Source organism: Populus trichocarpa, chromosome 4 (genome assembly GCF_000002775.5).
Source record: "Populus trichocarpa isolate Nisqually-1 chromosome 4, P.trichocarpa_v4.1, whole genome shotgun sequence".
Taxonomy (NCBI): domain Eukaryota; kingdom Viridiplantae; phylum Streptophyta; class Magnoliopsida; order Malpighiales; family Salicaceae; genus Populus; species Populus trichocarpa.
In genome coordinates, this window is record NC_037288.2 from 10,264,966 (window position 1) to 10,275,777 (window position 10,812).

At 33.6% G+C, this 10,812-nt stretch overlaps 2 protein-coding genes across 2 annotated transcripts; both read right to left on the reverse strand.

Moving 5' to 3' along the window:
* Nucleotides 1–2,275: 2,275 nt before the first annotated feature.
* On the reverse strand, nt 2,276–2,914 carry LOC18097656 (uncharacterized). Its single transcript, XM_006384190.2, has one exon. The coding sequence runs from the start codon at nt 2,912–2,914 to the stop codon at nt 2,276–2,278; it is 639 nt and encodes a 212-aa protein (XP_006384252.1).
* A 1,266-nt stretch (nt 2,915–4,180) lies between these two features.
* LOC18097658 (uncharacterized) lies at nt 4,181–8,846 on the reverse strand. Its single transcript, XM_006384192.3, has 7 exons — nt 8,524–8,846; nt 7,716–7,795; nt 7,534–7,596; nt 7,401–7,448; nt 7,252–7,305; nt 4,684–4,741; nt 4,181–4,575 (listed from the first exon to the last, which is right to left on the reverse strand). The coding sequence occupies exons 2-7, from the start codon at nt 7,791–7,793 to the stop codon at nt 4,532–4,534; spliced, it is 345 nt and encodes a 114-aa protein (XP_006384254.2). The 5' UTR covers nt 7,794–7,795; nt 8,524–8,846; the 3' UTR covers nt 4,181–4,531.
* Nucleotides 8,847–10,812: the final 1,966 nt, after the last annotated feature.

Consider the following 10,812-nt stretch of genomic DNA (forward strand, 5'->3'; position numbering starts at 1 on the left):
ATTGGAAGCAGGAACAATTACAGAAGCATTCTCTGGACAATTGAAGCATTTCGCTTGAACAATTTCAGGTATTTTTTTCCTCTTGTTCTTATCTTCTTCGTAGATCTGTAAAAATTATGGCATTCCATTTCCATAAATCTGTTACCTATCAGATGTTTTCCATAACATTTCCATAACACAGCTAAAATTTATCAAGCAAGCCACAAAAAACACAATTTTTCCATTACAGTTTTCTTCAAAAATCACTCACATTCGACAGTTTTATTCTAACCAAACAAACCAATTCAAGGCACTTGAAAATCCCCAAACTGTGTTAATCAATCTTCCCCAGCAAAAAGCAGCCCCTCCCTGTTACCCCATCCCCGGATCCAGCCACCATATCCCGGGTGGAAGCGTTGAAAATCAACCCTTGCTCTCTTTTTTTTTGAACAATAGCCGGGGGAGAGAGGGAGGAGAACTGGGAAGGAGGAGCCCCGTTGCCCCTTGAATCTTTGTCCTGCTTCTTTGTCTTGAATATTTGCTTCTTTGTGCACAAATGGCGAGAGAAACAGAGAGGGAACACGGGGAAACCGACAGGGGAATTTATGGGTCTTTTCATGGCTGATTGCTGGGCTTTGTAGATTGAGCCGTTGAAGGTAGCCATTGAATTTAGTCTCGTGAGCACCTGCAAAACATGGGGCAGGCTGCGTGTTTGTAAGGGAAATGCAACATGGCAACCGGAAATTATGTCAAATCATATGCTGATGTTAACATGGAAGAGAACACTGAAGGGCAATCAATTTCAATTGAAAATGAAGGGGAATATGAAGAAACTTCTAAGGGAAAAGAGACATCTTCCTCTAGTACACAAAAGAGACAACATAGGAAGAGAAATCGCATGTATGAAGATGATGGTGTTGAAAAGTTGTCTAAACAGATTGGAGATGTAGCACTTGCAATTCAAAGCCTCAGCAAAAATCAACTTGATGTTAATGCGTTGTATGCGGAAGTGATGAAAATTGAAGGCTTTGATGAGATCACTCTTGGGGAGGCATTTGATCATTTGGTCCAAAATGAAATGTTGGCAAAAACATTTATAGCAAAAAATGCTAATTTGAGGAAAATTTGGGTTCAAAATTTTGTGAACCAACACTTCTACAGGCCTGCTTGCTAAGATGGTTTAACTATGTTTAAAATTTGGGTTCAGACTATGTTTGTTATTTGACAAGTATGTTTACTTGTTTAATTCGGTCTAGCATGTTTATGTTTGTAATTTGAACTAATATGTATGTATATGACATCGAAACTTAATATTTATGCATGACTTTGTTTGATGTTAGATATTTATATTTATTTCTTTATGCTTATTCGATATATATTAAAGGGATATTAAAGGGATAATTGCCTTTACCCGTAAAAAAAATATTTATCCAAAAAACCCATCAAAATATTTTTTGAATCTATTTATCTTTTAAAAAAAACTTCATACCAAAAAAAAAAAACCCAAATATATAACTCTTACCATAAACTAATTTGGCTTTCTTCATATGAAAAAAAAACTTATTTTAAGCTTTTAAAATTGAAAAAAAATATAGTAATAGGTTTTACTTAAAAAAATATTTCACAAGTTTATTTCTATATAATATGATATGACATATATAGTTATATTTTATAAAATAAGCTATGTATGAATATATATTATAATAAAAAAAATTCATCATTATACTTTTTAGATTTCATTCTTTTATTATAAGTGATTAAATATTTTATATATATTAGATAAATTTGAAAAAAAAATTAATTCATTAATAAATTATTTTCCAGTTCATTTTCCATAACATAACTAAATACTGGAAAGTGTTTTCCAGTTCATTTTCCATAACACTACCAAACATCGGAAAATACTTTCTCGGAATTCACTTTTTCCGGAATTCACTTTCCAAAAAGAAACAACTTTCCTACAAACAAACGGAGGATAAGATTGATCTTGTAGACCTTGTCATGGAGCTCGTCTCGTGGCCCTTCGGTTAGGTAGTGTGTACAAGAAGAAAAGGAGGAACAAGACAACTCTAGTAGAAAAAATGAGCACAACCTTAGTATAATCAGAAATTAACTCCTTAAGCTCAAAAGTTAACAACCACATTGCACTGTTAATAAAACAGCAAAAAAACTGGCGTCAAGACCATCCAAGTGAAGACGATCAAGATCGTAACACTGGACAGTTAATCCTAAATTGAACAGAAAATAAGCAATTAATCCTACGACATATCAGGGTCCCTAACGAGTGAAAAAAGAATCAGCCCGTAGGCAGCTTAGAGCGACACATAGGGCACGTAGTACTCTTCAGCAACCACTTGACAATGCAATGAGGATGGTAGACATGAGAGCAGGTGGTGGTAGCAGCTTCAGACGCAGCAGAGAAATCTTGTAAGCAAATTGCACAGCACGAGGCTTCATTAGAACCCACATTATCCTCGTCAATCTTCACCTTCTTCAAGCATGGGATGGGCGGTTTGCAGGCTTGTAACACATGAAGAAGAGGGTTTTCCACGGTATCCCAAGAAACCTCCTTATCTTCGTCAACATGAATTCCAGTCACGACATTAAACTTGGCATAATGGCTTGGTTCGGAGGTAATAATGCACACAAATATATGGTCAGCGTGACTAGGCAACGAATAGGCAACGCGGGATACGAGTTCAATTAGGTCAGCTTTTACCGTCGGAGATAACCTGATGCCTATGCTCCTGAGCAAACGCCTGTATGTGCGTTCTTTCAAACGATCCCACACCAATTCCCCACGCTTTACCGGGAATGACTGTCTAGATTTGACCGGCGAGGAGCCGTCGCATGATTCCTTGACAATGATGAACTCTACTGTGATTTCTTTAGCAGAAAATTCACAAGAATTGAGAGAATGTTTGGAGGGCTTCATGATTTCGCCTGAGCTTATTGCTCGAGTTGAAGGAAATATTTATGTAGTAGATAGTGAGAAACTGTCGGGGTTAAGGTAGGGTTTTATATGGAATAGGGTTCTTACCAGACGGTTCAAGGAATCAATCCATGTCTGTTTTGAATTCGGAATTGCAAGAGCAAGCTGTCCAAAATAGCCGTTATTACATGGGCAACTGTTTAACCGTTCTCCGGCTCTGGCTTCCCTTTTCAGACAAGGAAACCCAGTAAAATAAATCCTGATTTCAAAAGGAAAAGAAGATAAAAAGGAAGGTAGAAAAATACTGCTACTGTAAAATCCTAGCATTATTTTTCTTTAATGACGTTTTGGCTAGGAATCAATACCTCAAAACAAAATTAAATATTTTGATTCCCAAATCTCAGCCCAATCAATAATAATAATAATTAGATATTTTTTTATTTCCTAATTTTACCACTTTGAAATATATTTTAACCTTCCAAAACCCTGAACTTGCCAAGTTTAGCCGATTAAAACTATCTAGATCCAACACGATTCCTTCTGATAGAAGCTTAAGACTAAATCAGGTGGGAGGAATTAATAATCCCCCAGAAAGCAATATATCTTACAATTAACAATCATTTAATACACAATCATAACTCGACCCTCGAGCATCAAACTATAATGTCCAAGTAAATATGAATCAATCTAAATCCATTGCATGACAAGACCTGATAGAACTGTAATTTTAATAATAAAAAACAATATTGCTAAAATTTAACTTGTGATCTCCAAGCCACAATGATGGAGAGAACAGAATATACTACGTAAATTGATTGGCATCCCTCTAGTTTTACTATTCTATTGGCCAAATTATATTCCAAGTAGAAGTTCAAAATACTTTTCATTTAGAAATGTATCAAAATAAAACAATTTTACTTTTTAAAAATCATTTTAACATCAACAGATCAAAATGATCTGAAAACATTTAAAAAAAATTCATTTTAAGTTAAAAAAAAAAACATTTTCAAAATTTTTAAGAACACGATTTGCACCGTATTCCCAAACAGATTATAAGACTACCGAAAGAGTTTTATCTAAAAAGAATTTGGAGGCTTTAGGTTAGTAGATCTTCAACTGGAATGGCTATGCCATTACCAGTAAAGACCAAAAATCAGTCATGATGTCTCGTGCCAAAGGCATCAGTACCAGAAAGATAACTACTGCAATGTTGTCTACGTCTGGCAATATTAAATAATGGTGTCTATCAGCTACCATACTGTTCTACTCTGAGAAACGAAAGAGTACTTGATTTTGCACTAGAAGTAATGGTCATCCAGGATGCATGCTGGATTACACAGAATGACAATGGATAAAGCTGTTTGAATTATGCATTGTAAACATTAACAAAAAACGGACCCTCTCCGACTTATAAAATGTTGTCTTTTAGTTTCTTTTCGGCAATATCCAAACAACTCCACCAACTTTATTCTAGCAGATAACAGAAAATACCCACCACCTATGTTGGTATAAGAGTAACAATCAAGTCCTCAGTAGAGCAGAAGACAGATAATAACTTCTCATTCCTTGGCAGTCGTGTCCTTCAGAAATCCTCACCATATAAATAACAATGGAGATTTCTCATTCATTGGCAGTTGCATCCTCAGATGAAGCACTCCCTGCATCTGCATATGAAGAAAAGGATAGTTGAGTTTCCTTGGCCCTTTGAGAGAAAATCAGACCGAGAAAAGAGATCTATAGCTTTTGTGTAACATAATGATGATTGAAAATACCTTCACCATCTGCTGGGGCATAAGGAGACTTCCGGTATCGCGTTTGCTGTTGTGTGGGCTGGAAAACAGAGAGATAATACACAAATAAGCACCCAGTACAAAATATGCTAGCATTATAGCACTAACACAATGGCCAGCAGGGAAAAAAAATACTTCTCACTCATAAATATAAACTAATACGTGGAAAATCCAAAACCATTTAGGATGGCTGCCAATCTCCATTTTTCTTCAAAGAAACTAAGCAAAAAAGGTAGGGAGGAAATCACAAGCATAACAGGAGTAATTCATTCATGGTTCTTTCAAATTCACTGGCATTATATCTGCATCATGCCTCGAAGGAAAAATACCTATGTGCTTGTTATGTTGCCTTTCCCTTTAAATAAATTAAATAAGGATTTAAAGAAAACGTCAAAACCATAGTTCAAAGTTATTGAGGAACTTTGCTTCGAGCAATAAGGAGACGACTTCAGTTCTGTTGATCAGAATAAAATGGAAAAATCAATCTTATATCTTTGCAACTGTTTCCTCGGCCAAAATAGAAATACTCCAAAAACAGTAGGAGTGAAGAGACTTTAATTTTAGTATGGAAACACCCTCCAACTGAAATATCCAACACACTACCTCATCCAATTTATGATAGTTTCCAGGTGATTTTAGAAGGTAGAGATCTTAGAAGCAGCACGGAAAGCCCCCTTTCCACTTTGAGTTGTGTGGATTGAGGTAGATTGTTTCTTTTATCAAGCTTCGACTCTGAAGCATTATTTTATCAGGGGACCTCACTTTTTTCAGCCAAGAAGTTACCAGGTTTGGAGTGAGATCTTATGGGGTGCAATAGAGTGGTGCTCTGAAACCCATTAGTGTGAAGCAGAAAGGTTAGTGGGAACATAATCTCCGGAAATTGTTTTCAGGGGACCATGAATGAGACAGCACTGAGCTGGGAAGGTGATGCCTAAAGCTTTATAGATTTGCAAAGGAAATAGCACAACCAAATCTTTCCACATGATGACTACTTAGAGGAATAATCTTATTGGAACATTAATGATTGATAAACTCAGTGATGAGAGACAGTTTACTTCTGTAGGAACAAATCCATTATCATCCAAAACCTTATCAAGGAACTACAAAAGGAATCGCTTTAGAAAACACTGGAAGCACCTAAACCAAAAGAGTGAACAATCATTAATAATGTCTAAAATGGTAATAAATCAAGTTGCACATGCCAATAGTTATTATTGTAAAGAACGTATGAGCTTTATGCAGTATTGTCAGTCAGAAAATTAAAAGAAACACCTATTTTCAATTTATAAAACTTTGTTTGAACAAACATCCTAGAATTGGCTCAAAATAAATGCTTGCTTTTTCTCGGTAATCTCTGCTTGGTGAAGAAGTCCTTTTTTCTATTTCCTGGCTTATCAAGGGGAGTACATCCAAGAAAATATAACATAACACAATTTCTCCTTTGTATAGTTGATCCATTTCACCTGATTCCACGTTTATATACATATATGGTGGCACAGAACCCCTCCCTCAGAATTTTCATTTCCATTCATCTGTTTTTTTTTTTTTTTTTTTGAGCCTACAAGTTGTGGAAGAACACTGGCAGAAGTCACAGACCATTGACAATTTTCATTTGTTCACCTATATCCCATTGCAAGCTCAAGAAAAACCTAAAACTAACTTCAATTGAGCATGAGCAGACCAATTATCTCAAGGTAACATTAACATTCTCATACTCCATAAATTTAATGCATCTTTTGATAGAAATGACTTAATTCAAATGATTTCCTTCTTTTAAACAGGCTTCCAGATTTCGAAATAAATGAATACCTAACACCTTCAGCTTTCGAAATAAATGAGTACCTAGATTACTTATATTTTTTTTATCACCAAAAGCTCATAACACATAAGTAGTTGTTTACTTTTGCATGCAGATCCTCAACTCAGCCAACATAATCTAGGAAAATGTCTGGCTTCTATCATCACTCATTTTTCAGGTTTACAATAATTTGTTTGAAAATCACCAAAGTGGGGCAATGCAAATCTAGTACAAGGGGAGTATAGAATAGAGCACAAAAGGAGGACAGACTGACTAGGAGAAAAAACAATTCTAAAGAACCAGAGCATGTAAAGACATATTCAACAAAGACCAAAACAAATAACTAGTCCTTTTTATAAGGGACACGCAGAAAATGAACTTCTTAGAGTCCCAAACTTGATTTTTCTTACAGGTCCAGTACCTCAAGAGCCCAGGCAATCCTCTCCGCTCCTACAACCTTTCTAGCTCTACCATTTTATCAACTCTTACTTCAACGTCGTAATATAGTTTCCAGCTTCATTTAACTCTATTTGGTTACCTATCTAGTAGACCCTTAGAGAAAACTTCCAATGAGACCACCAGCTCTCTACCGTCATTAGAAATCAACAGCCACTTATTCAGTCTAGTTTATCTTGTATCACCCACTGACAGTTGAACATAAGCACAACAAGCATTCACATGATTTCTTCTTAGGAGAAAGAAGACAAAAAGGAGTCAAAGAATGGATCGACGAATATCATTCACATATATACCTGTAATTTAGGCCGAAGAGCTTCGAGTGGTCCTTTAGGCTTATCAACACCTTGCTGTTATAGTTCAATATCATCAAATGATATCAGGTAACCATCTTAATGCAGTCAGTTTTAAGTAAAATAACAGAAACAATCCGTGAAACCAGTACCTTTCCAAGTGCCCAATCAGCAGAATCAAAGTAGGCACGTTCATGGTCCTAACATCCAAATCATAAATTTAGACACAAACCAGCACAGAGCACAATATGTATCAAGAGTTGAGACTCGGTAATATGGAGTCACCTTAGAAATGAGAGGTGGTTTCTTAGGCAAAATTCCTCCGTATTTCTTCTTTACAACTTCCTCCTACATACAAGTGTATACAAAGAAATAGATGAATGAGTGAAAAATTCTTCCAATATAAAGTTTTTTAATCATGTCTTCAATAAATCGCATGGAGCTTTTATCCTCGGAAAACAAAACACCTCTTGTTTTGATGAAGGCATGGAGCTTTTATCCTCGGAAAGATTTCCGTCAACCTGATCTTGCTTGTTATCCTCCATACCTGAACCAACCGTAACGGTATAACAGTTGTCATCATGAATAAACATCTTACTCACATTAATAGATGCTCCTTCCACGCATACAAACTTTTAACCAAATCCGGAGAGAGCAAATCTTAGAAAACTTGAAAACTACTTAACAAGATGCTTGCTACTACAATACTAACCAAATACAGCAACTCCAAATCTAACCTATTGTTATGAATTCCAAACATTCCTTCATCATACCATCAAAGTATCCTAATCATTCCAAACTCTTATACGCACGTGCAACATTTATAAATGATTCTATAAAATCGTGCTAAATTACATTATAATTGTCAAATTTTATTTACTTTCTTTGCTCTTCTCGCATGAACAAAGAGAGAAGAATCATAAAATAAGCACAGCACTTAATGAATTATTTGATCCAGGAACCTTTAAAAAAATCCAAAGCAAATTAACCACGACAATAAACACAATCAAGACCTATAACGCATAATAATTTAAACAACTTAAGTAGAATAATTGAATAAAGAAAAACAAATAATGAGAAAAAATATCTCTCTCTATTAAACATCAAATCTGCCTAATTAAGATCTATTTAGCACGAAATTGATAAAAAGACAAACATAAGAGAGATCTGTTTTATCAAATAACAAACAAAAATTGTATGCAGCTAAATAAAAATAAAAGTAAAAGATTTTAGACACAAAAAAGAAGCGAAATGAGAATTCAAAATTCTTATTACCAATTACGAGCTTCGTGCGCCGGTTTCAAATGTAGAGAGATAAGGAAGACAAAGAGAAAGAGAGGATTATTCACACAAGGATAATATTGTGATGTTGAGATCTAGAACACGATCTTGATGAGGTAAGCTATATTTTACACCTGATAGATTTCTCCATATTTCGTTATGGTCCTACTTGTCTCTAAGTTTTCAATTCTATTCCCTGTTTATTAGTTTGTTGGCAAATGCTTCGCTGCGGTTGGATCAATTTTAAAAAAAAAAAACCTTAAAAAAGAAAGTCAAGAGCGAGAGGAATTCTTGAGCATGTGGGTTAATCTCGAAATCTTCTATCCTAGCTCCATGTCTTAGCTTTGAGGTTCTAGTTAAATTATATTATATGGAGCTGAATCAACATGAATCAGTCAATTTTATAAGTTTAAAAATAATTTAAATAATCAATAAAAATATGGTTTAATTTTACCTCAAAATGATAATTTAAAAAAAAATATTGAGACAACATTGATCCTAATCACTTCGCGACCCGGTCACAAATTCCACTGGGTTTAGTAATCTTGTTGCTTTTTAATCTATTTTTATTTAATTATATAAAAAAATAAATGCTTACAAAATCAAGCATCAATTTTAAAATAAATGTTTTATTTAAGATTATGATAACCCTGTAGAAAATTGACAAAAATAAATTATGAAGTTCATTTTTCATTCAATCCAATATTGAAAAAAAGTGAAATAAAAAAAATCAATTACAAAAATTAAAGACAAAAACTTAAAAAAATATCATGATCGATGGGTAAACACGTCAAGCTCGTGAATTAGGTAACCCGGATTAATACGACAAACTTGTGAATCGAGTTATAGATTCCACTAGGATTAGTAACTTGTTTGTTTTTTTAAAAAATATATATTATTTATTTAACTATATGATAATAAAAATAGACAATCATAAAATCAAGCATTAATCCAATATTGGAATATCTTTTTAAGACTATAATAATCTTAAAGAAAGAGAAATAAAAAAAATTATAAAATCTAATTTTCAGTCAGCTCAATATCGAAGGATAAAATTAAAAAAAAAATTATAAAAAGAAAAAAAATAAAAGTTAAACATGTCAAACCTGTAAACAAGTTTATGGACTTTCTAAAATTTAATAACATGGTTTTTTTTCAAAACTAATTTTTTTTCACTATTTTATAAAAAATAAAAGATCACAAAATTGATTTCAATAATAAAAAAGAAAAAAAAAGTACCATGCCAAACCATGAACTGAGGTAACTCAGGTTACCTTGTCAAACTCATCTATTTTTTTATTTAACTATTTTTTTAAAAATAGATCATACTATGATGCCGATATAATTTTTTATATCAACCTAATGCTGAAATATTTCTCTGATACCATTATAATTATATAAAAGACAAATAAAAATAAACTATCAATCTAAATTCCAATAAACATATAATATAAGGACTAAATTAAAAATAAAAAAAATTCAATAATAAAAAAAATCAAAACACAAAAATAAATAATAAAAATATGATGTGATGTAATAGTATTTTTCCAATACTTTTTAGCTTTTATTGCAATGTAATGCATGAAACAAATATTTTGTAACGAAATTTTCATAAATTATCACAAGTAAAAACTGCTAAAAGGTTGGATAAAATCATAATGGAAAAATAACCCTGGATTTCCTATAATTTATTATATTTTACACTTTATCTCTATTATTTTCATAATTAAAATTTACATTCTAATCAACTTAATTTTTAAATTTAAATAAACTCCCATATATAATATAACCTAAACAACCATCATTTTCTATTAAAAAAAAAACTTCAATGGAAGACCAGCCCCATTTCTCCCTCACTCCACGTCCTCCTTCAGACCTTCTCTCCCCGGTAAACATCACACCAAAAAATTCCACGAATTCCAGCCAGAAAATTGCTTTGCCCAATAGAGCAAGGGCAAATACCTCTTTGACCAACCAACTGTCGCCCTCAATTGGAGCCAAAGATTTAGAGTCATCAAAGGCGTAGCTTTAGGGCTGTTTTATCTGCATAAAGAATGGGAGTAAGTTGTGATTCATAGAGATGTCAAGGCTAGTAACGTCTTGCTAGATGGTGAATTGAATGGAAGATTAGGGGATTTTGGCCTTGCAAGATTGTATGAGAATGGATCCTCAAACGACCCATATTATCAGAAACTCTTGGGTATCTTGCACTTGAGCATGCACGAACTGGACAAGTACTGATGTGTTTGCTTTTGGGGCTGTCTTGCTTGAGGTTGCTTCTGG

Excerpts from the sequence above, each read along its gene's own strand:
- LOC18097656 (XM_006384190.2), bottom strand. The coding sequence starts at position 2,914 with ATGAAGCCCTCCAAACATTCTCTCAATTCTTGTGAATTTTCTGCTAAA.
- LOC18097658 (XM_006384192.3), bottom strand. The coding sequence starts at position 7,793 with ATGGAGGATAACAAGCAAGATCAGGTTGACGGAAATCTTTCCGAGGAT. Across the intron at positions 4,742-7,251 it reads CTCTTCGGCCTAAATTACAG|CCCACACAACAGCAAACGCG; the intron begins GTATATATGTGA and ends TCTGTTTTCCAG. Across the intron at positions 4,576-4,683 it reads TGCCCCAGCAGATGGTGAAG|ATGCAGGGAGTGCTTCATCT; the intron begins GTATTTTCAATC and ends CTTCATATGCAG.